At 41.8% G+C, this 21,672-nt stretch overlaps 2 protein-coding genes across 2 annotated transcripts in view; one reads left to right on the forward strand and one right to left on the reverse strand.

Annotated features, from left to right (window-relative positions):
* Window positions 1-4,391, forward strand: part of smtnb (smoothelin b) — a 118,409-nt gene extending 114,018 nt beyond the window's left edge. The window contains exons 18-19 of the mRNA XM_055161464.1: window positions 485-660; window positions 2,367-4,391. Of these exons, the coding sequence (XP_055017439.1) occupies window positions 485-632 (148 nt within the window). The 3' untranslated portion in view covers window positions 633-660; window positions 2,367-4,391. The remainder of the gene's footprint in view (window positions 1-484; window positions 661-2,366) is intronic.
* A 337-nt stretch (window positions 4,392-4,728) lies between these two features.
* selenom (selenoprotein M) lies at window positions 4,729-18,421 on the reverse strand. Its single transcript, XM_055162052.1, has 6 exons — window positions 18,193-18,421; window positions 12,144-12,179; window positions 11,579-11,613; window positions 9,242-9,320; window positions 7,240-7,458; window positions 4,729-5,564 (listed from the first exon to the last, which is right to left on the reverse strand). The coding sequence occupies exons 1-5, from the start codon at window positions 18,286-18,288 to the stop codon at window positions 7,255-7,257; spliced, it is 450 nt and encodes a 149-aa protein (XP_055018027.1). The 5' UTR covers window positions 18,289-18,421; the 3' UTR covers window positions 4,729-5,564; window positions 7,240-7,254.
* Between the last annotated feature and the right edge of the window lie 3,251 nt (window positions 18,422-21,672).

The raw sequence follows: 21,672 nt of genomic DNA on the forward strand, positions 1-21,672 counted from the left end.
GATTATGTTAAGTGTCATATCCAAAGTTCTCTGACTGGTCAGAGTTTAGTATCCACAGCCTATAGGAGAGGTCCTTGTCAAATGCATGGAGCCCAGGTTTACCGTGTACTGTACTGTACTGTCTGTGTATGTGTGTGTGTGGAAAGTCTGGGCCTATGGGTCCTGTGGTTCTGCTGTGGAGCCTCAGGCACCTTTGGGTGCTGTGGTTCTGTGTCACTGCTGTAGATGAAGCATGTCACAATGTAATGTGTTTGTGTCACTCACTCTGCTGCCTGTGCACTGCTCTCTCTCTCTCTGTCCACCCCCCTCCCCTCTGTCCATCCTCTCTCTGTCCCTCTACTCCCATCTCTTTCTGTTCCTCCTTCTCTCTGCCCCCCATCCTCTCTGTCCCTCTCATCCCTTCTTCCCTGTCCCCCTCTGTCCTCCTTACTGTCCGTCCCTCCCTCTTTCTGTCCCTATGTCCCCGCATGCTCCCGTCCCTCAGGAAAATGGTGGACTGTCCTCAGCTGTTGGACGTGGACGACATGGTGAAGATGCGTGAGCCTGACTGGAAGTGCGTGTACACCTACCTGCAGGAGTTCTACCGGGGGCTGGTGACCAAGGGGCTGGTCAAAACCCGGGGCAACAGCTAGACCACCCCGCCCCTCCCCCCAAAACATGGTGAGACAGGGCATCTGAGGCAAACAGGCCCCTCACACACAGGAGAGCCAGGTTCCAGGTCTTCTAGAAAGTTCCCTCATAGACTGTGTTGATTGTGTTGTCATTGTTAAAGCTCCTATATTACACAAAAATGACTCTCGTGAGCTTTAAGATATGTTAGAATGTTGTTATTCTCTCAAAAACAGACTGAGTTGGGTTTTGTCTATCTACATCTCCAAAGCTCTAAACGCTCTGTTCCACCTTGTGATGTCATGCAGTGGTAGTTTCCTCTTTACCTCCAGTTGAGTATATGAGAGATAAGTATTCTTAGCTGCCATATGCACTTTAATAAGCATTGGGTCTGGTGAGTCCTTCCAGAAATAAGACCAGAAATAAGGTTAAAAGATGCAGACATGTAGAATAACCAGAGAAATCTGATCTTTCTGTACATTGTCTCAGGCATAGAGTGTTTAAATCACTGTGGATTACCATGAGGAGACAGGGACATCTAGTGGTCAGTGTCTGTAACTGTCATTTGGGGCAAAGACTTGAAAAGGATGAAAGGAACATTTTGTAAACACATCAGATCTCAATGTGAAAAACAATCAGTTGTATATCTTTATAAATGTGGACAGGGCAATGTCTTAGGAACAAAAAGGATTCTCCTCTTTTAATGAAAATGAACAACAGGTGACACTAGAGTGTTTCTCCCTCTTGGTGTTTTTTGGTTGGTTTTTCACTAGTGCTGCTTTGGCTCCAGTGATTATCACTACAGAAGCTGCACAGATTGTCCAAGTTCTCCAGGATGTACATGCAGGTGTGCTGTTGCAAGGAGATTTAATGTGTCTCCAGCACAATCTCCAGAACATGGAGGAGATTTCAGGAGAAAGACAGTTACTCTAGGAGAGCTGGACAGGACTGTAGAAGGTCCTCAACTTATCAGCAGGACCCACATCTGCTCCTTTGTGCAGGAGGAACAGTGAGCATTGCCTGTGCTCTACAGAATGATCTCCAACAGAACACTGGTGCGAATGTCTCTGCCCAAACAATCACAAACAGACTTCATGAGGGCGGCTTGAGGGCACCACGTCCTGTAGTGGGTCCTGTGCTCAGCGCCCAGCACCATGGAGCTCCACTGGCATTGACAAGACGACATCAGAATTAGCAGGTCCACCACTGGTGTCCTGTGCTTTTCACAGATAAGAGCAGATTCACCCTGAGCACCTGTGATAGACGTGAAAGAGTCTGGAGGAGACGAGGAGAACACTCTGCTGCCTGTAACATGGTTCAGCATGAGCAGTTTGGTGGTGGTCAGTGATGTTCTGGGGAGTCAGATCCATGGAGGGACACACAAACCTCTACTGGCTAGAAAAAGGCAGTCTGATGTCATTAGGTATCAGGATGAAATCCTTGAGCTCTGATGTGTTTTCAAAGTGTTCCTTTAATTTTTTTTAACAGTGTATAGTAATTAATAATTAATTAAATACATTCAAATCAATATGTCCATTAGTTTTAGTTTTTTATTCTTGGATGAGAATTAATATTGCACAAATATTTCTTTTTTTTGGCAATACACTTGATATTCTGATTTTGTATGGCTTCAAAACAACTTACCACAACTTACCAAAGTACCACTACCTGCACGGTGAGTACTGCAGTGTACAGTGAGTACTGCAGTACATGCTGAGTAGTACCTTGCTGACCGGAGTATCTGTGTGTGTCTGTAGGACGTATGCTAAGTGCATGCCTCTGCTGGAGGTGGAGGACATGATGATCATGGGGAACAAGCCTGACTCAAAGTGTGTCTTCACCTACGTCCAGTCTCTGGTCAACCACCTGCGGCGCGTGGAGATGTCCCGGGGGCTGCCCTCTGACCTCTGACCCCTCACCTCTGCACCGTCTCACTCCACCATCCAAAGCTGAAATGTCACTAAAGCTTTATGAGTGCTTCATGCACCTGTCACTCTGCTCATGGATAGAATAGAAACGATAGAGTTCAGTGACTTGAATTCACTTATGTAACAACAACATTTAGAATGTGCTTTAAAGTTTGACAAGTTTCTCAGAAGCGCTTCAGTTATACATCACCCCCCCCCGCCCCCACCCCACTGTGGGAAAGTACACACAGCTGCCCTGGGGCAGACTGATGCAAACATGGCTGGCATTTCTACAATCACTACAGATACTCACTCAAAAGCAAGGTGTCCTTCCCAGTGACACTTTAAGTGCTCATGGGGACAAGGAAACCAAACTCTCAGATTTGGACACAAATATCTTTAAACAAGTCATATAAGTAAGTCATGAGTCAATCTCAACTATGATTCCCGACTCTTCTCAAGTGCAGTGACTTGCACATGTTCCCTTTAACAGTGCACACTGTACTTTGAGCGTGCACGATGAGCACACACACTGAGCACACAGACTGAGCACACACACTGAGCACACACACTGACCTTTAGTTTGACAGAGCAGTCTGTCGTGTGTGAAGCCTTTGGTATTCTTCAGGCTGCGCTCACACTCAGTCTGCACAGCTCCTTAACACTAACGTTGACCTGAACAAAGATCATCTGTGTGGTGTATAGTCCTGCTCTGTGGTCATCCTGACCTGTGTCCAGCATCATGTCCCTCCACTGACATTAAAGGTGCACTGTGTCACTTTCCTGGTGGGCTGTTTGTTAAAGAAAGAGAGAAGAGAGAGGTTTTTTAAGCTTTCTACAAACATGCCTGAAGAGGTTTTACATGTCTCTGTTCAACACTCCACCCACAAGCCCACATCACCCATGCTCCCCAGACAGGCTCTCCTCTCTACAGATATGACCTGTAACTCACACCTGTCTCCATGGAAATAATAGATAGTTAATTAATTCCATACAACATTCAATATTCAAGAAAAACCTTGTCCCTCCTGCAGAAATGTTACATAATGCACCTTTAAAGACCAGTATAAAACGAACCCAAGCTTTAGACTCACCGTCTTCTTTCAGCTCCACTTCTGTGTCAGGCCAACTCAAACTGCTGTATATAGAACGCAGAAATATTATTATATTCTTCAATATTGCAGCTCACAATTTTGAAATCTTTTTAAACTTAAAATTGTTGTCACTTTTTTTTAAAGTTTTCTTTGTCCTGTCTCTTCACTAAACGTTTGTACGCACACTTGAGAGGGGCTGTCCAATATGAGAACTGATATATTTGAAACTTTCTGCACAGATTTCATAAGCTTATTTAAAATCTTAACGGAATATTCATAGAAAATATTGGTATTTAGGTTTTCGGGTTGCTATGACGACATATTGCTCAGCCCTTATCAAACCTCTGCGCTTTCCTAACTTTCCGGTACTTTATCCAACACAGCTTGAAATTGTTTTTAAAATTATTTATACATTATGATTTTACCAAGCTAAGAGCAAAGACACTTTGTTTTGACCGTGCCTGTTCAGATTTAAATATTTAATTCATTTTGAATTCCATCAGAAGTGCCCTCACGGATCACGGCTATTTTAAATGTATTTATCATAGATTTTAGAAGTTTTATATTTTGGATTAGCATGTACATGGTTCTGATTTTGTGTTTAATTTGGATAGATATTTGTGAGTGAAAGAGGCTGTACATTTAGAAGAAACTAAAGGATTTGAGTATAGTGTTTTCAGACGGTTTAAAGTGAGTCTGTTGGGCTGTGTATATAGAAGCATATGTCACGTGTCTTCACCACTTCATTTGTAAATGAATAATTAAACTCTCTTGAGAATTTTTCTGTGCGTTTATGATTTTGTGTTTTGTAAATTTTAAAGGGTGTAGTTTCAAAGTTATGACACAAACAGGGCAATGATTTTAATGAACAGTTTGTATCCTGCGCTCTTGCTGTTTTAAAATCTGAACCGGAGTCTTTTTTTTTAAAAAATATGATTATTCTTGTTTGACTATAGAGTGGGAATTAATACATACTGGATTGTCCCATGTACACAATCACAGGATTGTTTCACACTGGTCACTTGTGTCCTACTCTGTCTCTGTGCTCTGTGTTTGACTGGAGGCGACAGGTTTGTCTCATTTCTAAAGTCTGATCAGTCATTAAAAACACACATCAGTGACACACACAACTTTATTCACTTGAATCAGATAAACAGTGTAATGTCAGGTGGTGTTCCCAGGTTAAAGGAGACACATTGTGCACTTTGAGCTTTGAAACCTGCACTTTGCATCATTTGTGTTTTAGAACTTAAAGATACAGTACGTCACCTGTGTGATTCCATGGAAATAGAAAGTTAAAACCACACACAATGACAGACTAGTTTTATATCATCCTGTGGAAGATTTCCATGGAAACAAGCAGGCTAAGCCACATAAGAGTCGGGTACATGGAGATGCAAGCCCATAGATCTGTGCAATAATACAACCAACATGAAAAATCCAAAACGAAAAATCCAAAACATGCCTAATTTGGGCTGAAAAGGTACAGACTGTGGCTTTAATATGTACATGCCCTTTGCTGGCAACAGCTCCACTAAAACACTGTAAAAAGAATTCACAGCATGGTGCTGTCAGTCTGATGTTAACATGTCATGAAGGCAGATGCACAAATGTGGACTCGAGTCAACTGAACACGAGTCCCTGAAAAACTACTCAATTCAACAACTATGTTTAAAGCTCAAGAATGTGCATCACATGTCCCCTTTAATAGAGTCAAATAAATCACAAGCCGTTTGTTTGTAGTGAACCCGTTTTCCTGCAGGCCCCTGAGGTCCCGCGTGCCTGGCCGGCCCCACCCCAGCAGAGCGTCGGCCTCAGACATGCAGAGCTTTGTGCCTGGGGCGTCATTGGGCGTGGGTGTGGGCCAGCGGGACACGGCAGGCTCACTCAGGGTGCTCCTCACAACGCAGGGACCCATGGGTGCTCACGGAGGACGGCACTCCCCGCCCAGCGCCTGTGGAGAGAGCAGTAGACATTAACACTAGACTCAGGAAATGGTTTTTCTCAGCTCATGGATATAAACATAATAATGAGTTGACAGACTCTGGTCCAGATCAAAGTTCTGTACATCAGGAACCATGTGGGAGAACTGAACAAAAACATCAAATGGACACCGAAAATACAATCACTTTATTTAGTTTTGTTGTGTTGTGTATAAACTGAAGGAGCTCGACAGAGCCGCTCTGGTTCCAAAAGATTGTTTTCCTTTCATTTTCCTCATAGACTTAAGGTTTTAGTGGGAAAAGCACATTTAAGATTCAGGAAAGGCTTTAATGACCTGCTGCAGTAGGGGCGGCAGTAGCTCAGTTGGTGAATGCTGTTGTTGTGTCCTTGGGCAAGACACTTAACCCACCTTGCCCACAGTGTCTGCGTACACTGGTGTGTGAATGGGTGAGTGGTTCCTTGCTTTGAAGGTGGAAAAGCGCTATAGAAAAATGTGAACATTTACCATAATAGATGTTTGGTTGTTTTTTCATGGGCACTGCTGATTGTTTATCCAATCCAGAGAAAGTAACATGGGATGATAAGATCTGCTCATATTTTTGGGCCGATATTGATTATGTTTAACTTATGTAATTTAAATTTACTATAAACTCACCCAAAGAACCTGGAATGAGATTTGGACTTTCAGAACCAGCAGAAATGACCAACTACATCACCTTTTATCATCCAACAGGTGCATTGTTATGAAGTGTTTGATAAAACTAACAACCTGACGCTTTCCCACACACTAAGATATTCTCTGTTATGGTGCAATTACAAAAGAGACCAAAAAGAAAAGAAGAGAGATATGTAACATATAAAGAAACAACCACATAAATGACACTGTCCCAGACACTAGTGTCTCTGTCATGATGTCATATCACTGTGACTAAAAAGACTAAGTGGGCGGGGTTAAACTTCAAGCTAAAACACGTTCCCGACTCCTGATTTGAAATCAGGTGCAGGACCTTTAAACACTGGAGATATGTAACATGATGAATGGATTATGGAATACACTTTACATCAAGACGTTTACATTTTGTTTGGTCTTTGAGAGCTCAATAAATCTGGATTTGCCCAAACAGCACAGTCAATCATGTGAGGAAATGCAGAAGTTACAAACACATTTTTCTATAAAGAAATGTAAAGAGTTCAAGACTGAAATAGTGAGTGTCTCTTGGTGAAATGGAAAATCTTGACAGAGAAACAGCTCTTCCTTATTTCATTTAAAAAGAGACATTAAGCAAAACAACTTTCATAAACTTTGAACCATGTTACAACACACAGGGATGAGTCAGGACTTGGAGCTCAAAGCAGACGACTTGGACTTGACTTGGACTTATGGACCAGTGACTCGAGACTCGACTTGGACTTGCCTGTGTTTAACTTGGGACTTGACTCAGACTTGAGGTCAAAGACTTGAGATTTATTTGAGACTCACAAAACAATGACTTGGTCCTGTGAGAGACCAGACACAGTAATGCAGATGATCTGAAGGTCACCATCAAAGCAAGCACACTTTTCAGAAGCCGATTTAAAATATCAGTTTTTAGACTTTTGGGGTTTCATTATCGGCCAGAATCATAAAAATGTCACTTTTTCATGATCTTCACATGTTGAGATGGACTAGTAGACTGGACACATACCAGCAGTGGCTCCCCCTACAGGTCGGTGTGCTCGGGCTCCTTGGGCTCCGAGGCCACGGCCGTCTTGAACGGAGGCTCATCGGGGAAGGGACTGTCTTTGGCGGGGGAGAACCTGAACTCCGCTGGCACCTCGTCCTCCGGCTGCTCTTTCTTATAGAAGCCCAGTTTGTCGAGCAGATCGTTGATCTCCGAGCGAGTCATGTCGGTCAGAGGGATGCGCTGGAGAGAGGGATCAAGAGACACAAGGATAGAGAGAGAAAATCAATGTTCAGTTTAAAGGGAAACACTACAGGCATTAATGTTATTATTTATCTGCTGTTTTCATTTTTTTGTTTTTTTTGGTCAGTTTGATTTCTTAGCAACAAGCTTTTATGTGGAAACAACACAACTGTCAAATCTGCACCAAAAACTTTTTCATAACTTTATTTAATCAACTCACATCTATCGAGTTCTATGAGACAGAGACACTCAAACTCAAAGACTGTTTATCTCAAAATGCACCGTTCACAGGGACATGAGGAAGCAGCTCCTACACACACCAGACTTTACACTCTTGGACTTCACAAGATTTTGACCAAACGTACTGAAGGATTTTTTTTATATCTAATTCCAAGTTTGATTTATTCAAGTTTAACTTCAAAAATTGAGGCAAATTTTCAGTCAGATTTATTTTATTTATACTAAATAACATTTCAGATTTTTTCCAATTCACCTGCAGTTTCTTGCCTTAAAATCTGTTCATTTGAATAAATATTCAAAATAAATCAATGATCTGTGTTTGTGTGCACTAGCATGCTGACAAATGTGCTGAGTAACTAAGGCCCACGGGCCAACCGCGGCCCTCCATATTCCTTTGACCGGCCCCCCAGGCCCTCTGCCCCCACCACCTGGTCCTATGAGGCAATCCTCAAATATTGTCATGGAATCTTTTTTTTTAAATACCGTATTTTCCGCACTATTAGGCGATCTGGATTATAAGACGCACTGTCATAGAATGTCATAGAATTTTTCACAATAAACCGCACTGGACTTTAAAGGAAACCCAACAGTGTGATGGGTGAGTGGTTTTGTTTGTTTGTTGGCGTTCACGGTGACTCTGGGCTTTGTTCAGTTGTGGCGTGTAGGGAGGGTGCTGTCTGGGACCAACGGATTGTCGGCGTGTTCACAGTGACTCAGTTGTTCAGTTGTGTCTAGAAGTGGCACATTGCACTCGCTTTTTCGGTTCGTTCCTTCGTTCTGTTCCTCGTCGGCGTGGAGTGATGAGTGTGACTGCGGGTGTGTTTCGCTGTGCGGTCGCTGTCTGCTCCGTGTAGGTTTGGTGCGCTGCAGCTTTGTAGTTTACTGAAGTAAAGTGGAGTGGATTGGTGTATAGGGCGCTCTGCAGTTTTCAAAGCATATAATCTATGTCGTCAGGGTCATACAGTTCTGCTCTACGGCCGACTCGACCCCGACCCCCGTCACAGTCAGGAGAGATAATGTGGCCCCCAGAGAAAAAAGTCTGGTACCTCCTGCACTACGATAAAAACAAAATAGTATCGATGTATGACAAAGCACAACAGATGGAAATTATAAAAATGTAAACAGGATGAAGAAGTGTAAATGTTGCAGAAGTGAAAGCTTTAAGGACACTGAACAGTTTGAAGTTGAATCAAAAGTGTAAGTAAGAGGCTCCATCTGCTGGTCATTTGTAAACACTGCAGAATAACATACACTATAGAATGTTGAGGGAGATATTTGCGTTGAAATGAAAGGTAACATTCGAGAAAAGTGAGAAAAGTCTTAGCGGTCATTTCATTCTTAACTCAAAAGGGGAAGTGGTTGAATGCTCATTTTCAGTCAGAGGGTGGAAGGCTTGAAACGGGACAAAGTTTTGGCAGAGGAAAAGAAACACAAGAGCCACTGGAGCCGCGGCCTCTCAATAAAACATCTGGACAGAGTAACGCGAGCTCAAGTGTGAGCTGAAGGAGCACAGTGATACGGTCAGACTACGGGTCAGACTCACGTCCAGCTCCTCGAAGTAGTGGTTCAACAGGACGAGCTCCGGGTCGGCTCCAGGAATGTGCTTCATCACCAGGTTATGACTGAGGGAGAGGACGGTTAAGGCTCCACACACACAAATACAACACATATACACTCATACAAATACACACATATACACTCATACAAATACAACACATATACACTCATACAAATACAACACATATACACTCATACAAATACACACATATACACTCATACACACACATACAAATACACACATATACACTCATACACAAATACAACACATATACACTCATACAAATACAACACATATACACTCATACAAATACAACACATATACACTCATACAAATACACACATATACACTCATACAAATACAACACATATACACTCATACAAATACAACACATATACACTCATACAAATACACACATATACACTCATACAAATACAACACATATACACTCATACAAATACAACACATATACACTCATACAAATACAACACATATACACTCATACAAATACAACACATATACACTCATACAAATACACACACATATACACTCATACAAATACACACATATACACATACAAATACATACACTCATACAAATACAACACATATACACTCATACAAATACACACATATACACTCATACAAATACACACATATACACTCATACAAATACAACACATATACACTCATACAAATACACACATATACACACAATACAACACATATACACTCATACAAATACACACATATACACTCATACAAATACAACACATATACACTCATACAAATACACACATATACACTCATACAAATACACACATATACACTCATACAAATACAACACACATATACACTCATACAAATACAACACATATACACTCATACAAATACAACACAATGCAGACTGTCTTCCCCATCAGATGTGTTAAAGGTCCTGTACTACACCAAAGTCACGTTCTAATGTTGTTTCCTCCTCAAAAACAGTTTTGAGGAGGAGTTGTGTTTTGTTTCATTCACATGTTTGAGTGACTCTTTATTATTAGTCTGTCTTCATCTCCAAATCTTAAGCAGGTCTGAGATCATCCAGATGAATTTAGTGGAGCACTTCCTGTATCGCCACATGCAGTGTTGGGAAGGTGACTTTTAAAATGTATTCCCCTACAGATTACAGATTACATACCCCAAAATGTAGTTTATAACGTAATCCATTAAATTACTTAAAGTGAGTAATGTAATCTGAATACTTTGGATTACTTGATTTGCTGTAGAGAAACAAAGACGAGGAAATCTTCACATGATGTTTTGTCTGATAAAAGAAAATAAAAAGTCCAAACTTTACTGAACTAAATTAAAAATATTATTGATAGAAGAAGAGGAGACATGTCCACACATCATGATTTAGTCCTGTTAAATCCTGTTTTAGACCTGGTTTTAATCCTGCTTTAGTCCTAGTTTAGTCCTAGTTTAGTCCTGGTTTAGACCTGGTTTAGACCTGGTTTAGACCTGGTTTAGACCTGGTTTAGACCTGGTTTAGACCTGGTTTAGTGTGCGGCAATGAGTGGAATTACAAAAAAAAAAAAAGGATATAGCCCAAAATGTGAAAACAGGAAAATACCGCCATGTAATCCATTTATTTCAAAAAAGTAACTGTAATCCAATTACCTCTCACTGAATCAGTGAATGAAACAAAACCAACTCCAGGTAGACTGCAACTTTAACACAGATTAAAAAATATGTTTAAGTCTCCATGCTTGGAATGTTTTCTAACCAGAGGAGGGTACAAAAGACAAACATTTTACGTAAAAGTTACTTCAAAATCATGTTACTCTGGTATAAGTACAAATGTATGAGTATGAGTAAAAAATATTTGGTAAACTCAAGTAGAAATCATTGTAAAATAAGAGTAAATGTCATTAACATCTCATTTTCTGTTAGCTGAAGTGAACGGAATTTGAAGAACAAACATGAAATAACTGTCAAAATTTGGTGTTTTCAAAGGAAACACATATGAAACATTTGAATCATTAAAACTGTGAATTTTTTTCCCTTCCAATAAACAAGGAACAAAACTGTAGCTGTAACAAAATAATATACCAAAAAATACTCTTGGTGATATATCGATACAGCAGCCCACGATATTGATACTACATCATCACATTAAACGATACGATATATCGATATTTCAATATTTTTGCATAGCCTTAACTTTTATATTGTACAATATATTGGCCCAGACTTTGGACGACTGCTGTGGTGTGTACAGTCACACACTGAGCTGTGTGTGTGTGTGTGTGTGTGACCCTGAGGGAGGAAAGGATACTACAGAGGAATGTCCTGGACCACGAAGGCCTTGACCTGCAAACACACAGAGAGAAACATGAGGGTGACGAGGGAGAGGAGAGAGAGAGAGAGAGAGAGAGAGAGAGAGAGAGAGAGAGAGAGAGAGAGAGAGAGAGAGAGAGAGAGAGAGAGAGAGAGAGAGAGAGAGAGAGAGAGAGAGAGAGAGAGAGAGAGAGAGAGAGAGAGAGAGAGAGAGAGAGAGAGAGAGAGAGAGAGAGAGAGAGAGAGAGAGAGAGAGAGAGAGAGAGAGAGAGAGAGAGAGAGAGAGAGAGAGAGAGAGAGAGAGAGAGAGAGAGAGAGAGAGAGAGAGAGAGAGAGAGAGAGAGAGAGAGAGAGAGAGAGAGAGAGAGAGAGAGAGAGAGAGAGAGAGAGAGAGAGAGAGAGAGAGAGAGAGAGAGAGAGAGAGAGAGAGAGAGAGAGAGAGAGAGAGAGAGAGAGAGAGAGAGAGAGAGAGAGAGAGAGAGAGAGAGAGAGAGAGAGAGGTGAGGTGAAAGTGGAGATGTGGTATGTGAAAGTCGTGTGTGAGATTGTTGCAGTGGCCTCACCTCTCTGAGGCGGTTCAGCTGTCATCCTCCACACGTCTGCAACAACAACACAACAGCACGTTAGAACACACACACATGGACACACACATGGACACACACACCGACACACTACACACACATTACTACTAGAAGAAAAAACACAACATTAAACAATCCTGAAGAGTTTTAAATGGTGTTGATCTAAATCAGAACGAGTATAAAAACACTTTCTCATTTTAAATCAGCCACTGTCCACTATAGAACATGAGGAAAAAAGAAAGAAAGTATTTGATATGGAGCATTTTCCTTGAGTTTGAAATTGAGTTTGTGACATTAGTAGAAACCTGTGATAAAACTTGTAGGATTCAATAGTGACGACTCAGTTTGATCAAATTCTATTCAGTCGCTGGGTTCACTGTTACAAGTGCATAAACACACCCAGTCAAGGTTGGTCTGCTTTTCCATTGAGAAACGCAGAGTCCAGCCTGTGGTTTCAGGAGGTCACATGTGTGTAAATGCTCAAGTGTGAAGTGTGTTTAGAGCCTTAGATTTTCAGTCAGCCACAGTGTGGAACGAATGAAGAAGGATCCTGAAAACAATGAATCTGTATCAACCTCTGACAGTAGAGCACCTGTACCACACACTCTACACACACACACACACACACACACACACTCTAGACACACAAACACACACACACTCTAGACACACAAACACACACACACTCACACACACACAGACACACAAACACACACACGCACACACACTCTAGACACACAAACACACACACATAAACCCACACGTAAACACACACGCACATACACACACCCACACACATATACACACACGCACGCACACACTCACACATAAACCCACACGTAAACACACACGCACATACACGCGCACACACCCACACACCCACACACATATACACACACATGCACGCGCACACACACACACACACACGCACACACGCACGCACTCACACACACTCACACATACATAAACCCACACGTAAACACACACACATACACGCGCACACACCCACACACATATACACATGCACACACACATACACATGCACACACCCACACGTAAACCCCCACACACACACACACACATGCACACACCCACACGTAAACCCACACACACACACATGCACACACCCACACGTAAACCCACACACACACACACACACACACACATGCACACACCCACACGTAAACCCACACACACACACACACATATACACATGCACACACCCACACACCCACGTAAACCCACACGTAAACACACACGCACACACACGCAAACCCACACGTAAACACACACGCACGCACACACACACATATACACATGCACACACCCACACACACACACACGTAAACCCACACACACACACACACACACACGCGCACACACACAAAACACACACATGCACACACCCACACACACGTAAACCCACACATAAACACACACGCACGCACACACACAAAACATACACACACGTAAACACACACGCACATAAACACACACACGGGTGCACACACACGCACCAGCAAGGTGAAGCTGAAGTGTCTTGCCTAAGTACACAACAGCAGTTTCATTAGAGCCACTGTTGCCCCAGTGGCACCTGCGTCTTTCTCGTCAAACCCCCATCCATGTACTGACCAGGCCCTGCTCTGCTCAGCAAAACACATCTGAGATCAGGTTCTAACATGGACGTTTAGTCACTCTGAGGATTTTGTTTAATCCAGCGTTAGGCCACAGGTGTTGAACTAAACTACGCCGACATCCATCCACCTTCTCCTTCTCCTCCTCCTACGCCTCCTGTTCCTGCTCCTCCTGTTCCTGCTCCTGCTGCTGTTCCTCCAGGACGAGCTCTCAGTCTCAGCAGTCTAACCTGGGACTCCTGTTAAAGTGACATTCAGCCAGTCCTCTGTCAGTAAAAGCATGTTTTACAGTTTGCCAGTGGCACAGTCCCTCTCCAGATGATTGACTGCAGCCTGGAGCATGTCTTTAGTCGACTCTCGAAAACTTTATCATCATTTGGACGATTTGTGGAGCCCCAAAGCAGAGAGGGAGAACGAAAGAGGGAGCGAGAGAGTGGGAAAGAGAGAAGGACAGAATGGGAGCGTGTGGTGGGGATCAGATCGAGTATACGGGACATGAAGACACACCTCAGGCTGAAGAATGAGCCTCGTCTTTGTGTTTTCTAGGACAGAGCCGAGGAGAGCCCAGGCTTTACAACAATAACACGACAATAAGCGCAGATCTGATGTAGGTCATGTGACGGGATCATGTGACTGCCCCGAGGGACCGGCCCCGCCCGCATTCAGACGAGGAGGGAACGCATAGTTGGGCTTCACAATGACCCTGCCTCCTGGCACCTGTCGCTCCCTGTCAGCCAATCGGAGCCTGCCACCTGTGCCTCTCCACATCTCTCTGCGTGTCTCCTCGGCAGATAATGTGATTCTACTGGTTTTTTATGTCACAGCCACAGTAGGACAGTTCTAAATATTGATACGACATTAAACTAACACATCCTGACTTAATTCTACTTAGAATTTATGTAAATTAAACTTCCTACATCAAATCCACTCTTGTGAGCTTTAAGTCGTGTTATAATGTTTCCTCCTCAAAAACACATATGGATTTGTGTTTTGTTTCATTCACAGTTCTGTAATTCTGTGTTATTATGAGTCTATTTACATTTTCAAAGCTCAAAATGCTCTGTTCCACCTTGTGATGTCATGTAGTGGTAGTTTACAAGTTAACAGCGAGCTTTGACTTTTTTTCAGTAGAGATCGATTACGTTGCGTTCATATCTAAGCGTTCTAGTGAAGGTGTGCGGAGTTTAAAAACACAATAGAGCATTTTCTGTATTACTCAGCCTAAATGTGCAGGGTTTGTGTGTTAAACATGTGGGAATGAAACTAAACAGAAGTCCAGGTCTGTGTGTGATGACCCTTTCCAAGTAGCTCAACAAGGGATTTTGGAATTATGCCATTACGCTGAAAAACAAAAGTGTGGTTAATTACAGGCCTATTATCTTTGTAAATGTATCTTATTGAAGCCCAACTTTGTGCACTAATAAATGGACAGTGGTTGATGTTTTACAGGCATCTAACTGTGCCCCAAGGTTTGCCCTCTTTCTTTCTTTCATTCATTCATTTATTTCTTAGTTTGAGCCAGGTACAACAAAATTCAAAAACAGTAACAAAAATAGTGATATATACATGAACATATTTGGGACCTGGTGCTCAAAAGGAGGAGGATGAAGTTTAAAAAACTTATGGAGTCCCTACCCCAAGTGTTTTACATAATCACGTGGTTCACTTTTTATACTTTTCATTCATATTCATATACTCAATATAAATGTTTACACACATATGCATAACAACATATACATACATGCAGAAACATATTTCCGTCTGTAGTCATACAAACTAATAATAATATTAATCTAGGCACCAAGTTAATCGTTTATGGTCGTATAAAATAAACAGCAATGAGAATGAAAAATGTAAGGATTTTTTTGTATTCGTTTATGATCGTACAAACTAATAGTATTACTGATGAAGGCACAAAAGTTTATTGTTTATGATTGTACAAAACAAACAGTAATAAGAATAAAAAATTTAAGAATTTTTGTTTTCATTTATGGTCGTACAAGCTAATAATAGTAATAAAGAAGGCACAAAGTTTATAGTTTATGGTCGTACAAATAAACAGTAATAAGAATGAAAAATGTAAGGATTTTTGCTTTCGTTTATGATCGTACAAAATAAATCATCTCTATCTCTTGTGCCCACTAAAAATCACCTTACAAAACAGCGCTGACTTGGAACGCACTTTAGAAAACGGGGGCAGGTGGGGGTTGTTTTTTTAAAGACTGTATCTGACATACAATATTTTAACTATTTATTCTTATTATTATTATCTATGCTACTGTTGACCTGGACCTGATTGCAGTATTTCGTTTCTGTATATTTTTTTTTTATACTGAAATAACAAATAAATTCTGATTCTGGTTCTGTTTTGTAAAGGCTCACGGGAGGAAAAAGGTTGGAGACGCCTGCTCTGTGGTATAACGCATTTACAACGTCATTTAAAGGCCCATATTAGGAGGTTTTCTGAGATTTTCTTACACACGCCTGTTGACCTCTGTGTTTAAGACGCACTACACATTCTGGTCCTACATCTGCAGGGCTTCATAAAAACGACAAATTTGCCTGGAAACTTCCACAGTATGGCATTAAACCTCCAGGGCCTCCACTCTTTTTCACTGACAACATTTCAAAATTTTTCCAGGACTTTTTCATGACCTAAAGTGAATTTTCCATGACTTTATGGCACCTACATCAGACTTTTAGGGCTAAATATAAAATGTTCACTCTTTCCACTCACTTTATGGTTTGGGATTATAGTTTTTGAACATTCTAAATCCTTTCAGTGCATTTAGCTCACACACATGAACATTCACACCGACAGTGGCCCTTTTTTTCTGCTTCACTCGAGGAAAAACTAAAACTAAAACACAACACTACCCACGCCAGTCCATCTTCCCCACAATCAGGGAATAATTTAGCTCCATAAAATACTTCTTTATAAAAAACAAACAAACAGATATTTAAAAACTGTTCACTGCATCTATAAAGCATCTCTTTAAAACAAACAACAACAAACGCAGACATTCAGAAATAATCAGAATAGTCTCATGAGAATTTAACAGAACACTGGAGCGTGGACGAAAGAGAGACTAAAATTCCAGGACTTTTCCAGGCCTGTAAAATGACATTTTCAATTTCCATAACTTTTCCATTAGATTTCCATGAGCGTGGGAACCCTGAAACTCTTATTTTCATGGTGACAAACAGGTGTCAGTGTAGACCAAGTTACTGCTCAGCTCTGTGGAGAGGCACCCTGCACACTGTAAGTATTTATCAGCATTAAAAACCTGTAATTAAAAACATGTGATTCCATGGAAAGATAACATCTCCATGGAGACTAGAAGGTCACACACCCTCCACCAGAAGGTCTCACAGTGCAGCTTTAAGGCGGAGTGTGTGGAGCTGGAAAAGTGTGTGAGGATGGTTCAGTGGACCCTCGAACAGGATCTATGTATCAGGAGGTTTTTGTAAGTACGCAGCCCTAGTGCCTCATGAATTCTGTACTTCAGAGTCTTCCTCATTCTTCTTCTTTAATGTGTGTGTTCGTCAGGTTCAGTTGTGGGTTCAAGTCCTGGGTTCATCCTGGTTTAGTCTATGCTTTGTTTTTACTCCCTGGTTTTATTCTTCTCATCCTCCTGTTCCTGGATTATGTCTAGTCAGTTTTAGTCCTGTTTTCATTTCTTTTTTAGTCCTTGTTTAATCCTGGTTTAGTTCTTTCCAGTTTAGTCCTGGTTTAGTCCTTTCTGGTCTAGTCTTTTCTTGTTTAGTCTTTAATGGTTTAGATTTTTTTTTGGTTTAGTTCTGATTTACACCTCTCCATCTCTTGATTTAGGCCAACTGGTTTTAGTCCCGGTTTAGTCCTGTCTGGTTTAGTCCTTTCCAGTTTAGTCCTGGTTTAGTACTAGTTAAGTCCTTTCCGGTTTAGTCCTTTCCGGTTTAGTCCCAGTTTAGTCCTTTCTGGTTTAATCCTAGTTAAAACATTTTTTTTTTTTTTGGTTTAGTTCTGATTGATTTACACCTCTCCATCTCTTGATTTAGGCTAACTGGTTTTAGTCCTGGTTTAGTCCTGGTTTAGTCCTGGTTTAGTCCTGGTTTAGTCCTGGTTTAGTCCTGGTTTAGTCCTGGTTTAGACCTTTTTTAGACCTGGTTTAGACCTGGTTTAGTCGGTTCTTTTCGTCACACTTCTGAGACATGATCACTTCTGTTTACATCTGCTTCCTACATCTTTTACGCATGCGCTTTACGCCACTTCTCCAAAACGCACATTTCCTAACATTTTTGACCTCAGTTCTCCTCTAACTGCCCTCAACACGCGCACCGGAGCAGCATTTCCCCTCCGCCCGTCACGCTGCTCCCTCCCCGGCTCACGCACCCCGTCCCCCGGCCTCTGCGCGTACCTCCACTCGGGCTTTGGCCAGTCCCTGCAGCTTCTCCGGGTCCACGTCGTAGGCCGCGGCGCTCTGGAGGAGGCTGAGCAGGACCACCAGCCACATGTCTCGGCTTCTCCCGCGTGTGTCCCCGCTGAAAGTGTGAGAGGAGAGCCGGCGGAGGAGCACTCAGGAGCGGCCGCGGAGCAGTGATGCGCGCCCCGGTGCCACGTCAGATGTCTCTCCCTGAAGAACCGGAGGGAGGTGGGACCAGCGCGCTGATTGGACGCCGGGACAGGAGCGTGGAGTAGGCTCAAGTGAATAGGCCTGATCATGTTGGTTAGTCCTACGTCGCCTAAAGACACTGTTCTGCTCCGGTCCGTACCCAGTGTTGGAGTAACAGATTACATGTACCGGAGTTACGTAATCAGAGTACAAACTGTATTCAGTTACAGTTACTGTTTCAGTGAGTGGTAATTGGATTACAGTTACTTTGTTGAAATAAATGGATTACACTGCAGTATTTTCCTGTTTTCACATTTGGGGCTATATCCCCCCTTTTTTTCTTTTTTTTTTTCCTTTTTTTTTTCTCGGTAATTCCACTCATTGCCGGACACTAAACCAGGTCTAAACCCAGGTCTGAAACCAGGTCTAAAGCAGGACTAAACCAGGTCTAAAACCAGGACTAAAGCAGGACTAAACCAGGTCTAAAACCAGGACTAAAGCAGGACTAAACCAGGACTAAACCAGGTCTAAAACCAGGACTAAAGCAGGACTTAACCCGGACTAAACCCAGTCTAAACCAGGTCTAAAACAGGATTTAACAGGACTAAACCAGGACTAAAGCAGGTCTAAAACCAGGTCTAAACAAGGACTAAACCAGTATTTAACAGGACTAAATCATGCTGCGTGGACCATGTGTCCTCCTCTTCTATCAATAATATTTTTAATACGGTTCAGTAAAACCCTTTCATTTTCTTTTATCAGACAAAACTTCTTATGTGAAGATTTCCTGGTCTTTGCTTCTCTACAGCAAATCAAGTAATCCAAAGTATTCAGATTACATTACTCACTTTAAGTAATTTAATGGATTCTGTTACAAACTACATTTTGGGGTATGTAATCTGTAATCTGTAGGGGAATACATCAGGATCAGGATGTCTGGTGTTACTGTGTTAAAAGCTGAGCTGTAGTCAGTGAAGAGCATCCTGACATAACTCTCCTGTTTCTCAAGGTGTTTCAGCACAGTTAGGGCGATGGTTATTGTATCTTCTGTGGATCTGTTTGACCAGTGTGCAAACTGATGTGGGTCTAGAGTGGGAAATATGGAACTAAGCAAACAAACATCTTCAGGTGAGGGCCCCTCATGGCCCTAAACACAAAAGGTACACAGGCCTACTGTATCATTTCAGCAAGTTTATGTCTCTCTCTATCTCTGTCTGTCTCTGTGTGTCTCTCTCTCTCTGTACCATTTCTTTTCTTTCTCATCAGTGTTTCTGTTTTTATGCAGAGACCTATTGTGCTTTTTCGGGTTTTTAAAATTAAACCAGAACATATGTAGATTCATTTGTGTATTTAAAAGCCACAATATGTAACTTTCTCAAATAAAAGCATGTTTTTATTGCACTGCACATGTGTCCTTACTGTCAGAAGGCTTTTATCTCTGCAGACTGGACTTATTTGGGCTGGAGAAGGGCCTCAAATGTTCTTCCTTAGGCAACAATCTTCCGGAGCATGTCCATGGACGTTTCAGTGTAACAAACAGCACACATTCACATAAACTATTTTTATTGTTTTAATATTTTTATTATATATTTTTAGTTAATAATAATAATAATAAATAACAACTCTAATAATAACTATTATTTTTATCATTATTAACAACAACAACAATAATAATTTAATTTATTAATGTAACACACGAATAAGACATTGTGACAAATAAACAGCAATCCCTCGTACCTACGTCTCCATCCACCCCTTATGTTCTACTATTACTACTGTTGGCAAAGTAGATAATCAGACATTCTATAAAATATAGATATTCTAAACAATGTCTGAAATGACCAGGCAAAGTAATAAATTAATCAGTATTCCCTACTTTGCCTAGTACACCCCCCCTCACAAGCACCGCACACTATTGTCTTGTGATTTAGTACAGCGGCAAGGACATCTCGACAGTGACGTGGTCGAGGTCAGTTACAATCCAGCAGTGCATAAAGTTAGTGCTCACGATAAAGACCACGGCTGCAGCCACTGCTAAACTACTCAGACAAAACAACCCCCACCCCACAGATCTGACAAGTCGACGGGCTAAAGACCTACTACGATGAGCTTGTGTCCTTCTACTAAATGTTTCCTCTCCATCGTTTAAACTTTCAAGAGCGTCAAAAAATACTTTTTCACTCTCATCTTCACTGTCTAAACTTTCAAGAGCGTCAAAAAATACTTGTTCACTCTCATCTTCACTGTCTAAACTTTCAAGAGCGCGTCAAGGATATGACCATTCTCTGACAGAGTGGTGTGTGATTCTACTGTGAAGATTTCAAATGCCAAATTCAATTCATTTCTCTGGAAAGTACGTGGAGTAGCTGTATTCTGTTCAGTAGACTCGACCTGAAGACAGGTTTGGGACGCTGACATGAGCTGTTGTATGTAACTGTATGATAGTCCAGACACTCTGCACAGTCTGTCTATCTCCACATCATCAAAAACTGAAGGGATCTCGGCGCTTTCGGATGACGCTGTGCAGACATAAGCCTCGTTATTGGATTCAACAATGTTTCCTATTGAGGAAAAATCACTGACGCCCTCTGGATCCAAGGTTTCAAGTTCCCGCTCTTCTGTATCTAACTCTTCAAAGTCAATACTGTCGATGTTAGGTAAAAGACAAACATAGATGGCTTCATCAAAACTTGAAGAAGTCAAATGATTGTCTAACTGATAAGGAAGTTCAGGTTGACCAATGACTGAACTGCCAGCTGAGGTAACATCACTGGTGCACAGTGATTCCTTTTCAAGTTGGAATTCATCGTGGTGATCTTTTTCATCACACACAGGTGAAATCTGAAGATGCTCATCAGTATTGTCCTCCAGTGATGGCTGGGAATCGACTTTAAAGATATCTGCATCTAAGTTATCCAACACAGACGGAGGGCAGACCTCTTCGTGGGCCTCAACATTGCTGACTTGGTCCTCCATCAGTTCATGCTCCATTTGTAGGGCCTTTTTGGATTCTGCGAGGTGCCTTATTTCCATCTCATGGGCTAAACGTCCACTGTCTCTTTCCTTGATCTGCTCCTTAAGATGTGTGATCTCTTCTTGGTGTTGGGCGTTCAACTTTAATAATGGATCAACATTTTCCTCGAGTTGATGTTTCTCAGATTGGAGCTCTTGGACCTGGTGGTGGTGGTATATGTAGAGTGTAATCTGCTGCTCCCTTTGATGCTCCACACTGTTGATCCATGCATTCATCTCTCTGCAGAGTTGGACGATCTCAGCTTTGGCCCA

This window comes from Boleophthalmus pectinirostris, unplaced genomic scaffold, assembly GCF_026225935.1.
Source record: "Boleophthalmus pectinirostris isolate CB_2022bp ecotype Guang Dong unplaced genomic scaffold, ASM2622593v1 HiC_scaffold_4, whole genome shotgun sequence".
In the NCBI taxonomy this organism is placed as follows: domain Eukaryota; kingdom Metazoa; phylum Chordata; class Actinopteri; order Gobiiformes; family Gobiidae; genus Boleophthalmus; species Boleophthalmus pectinirostris.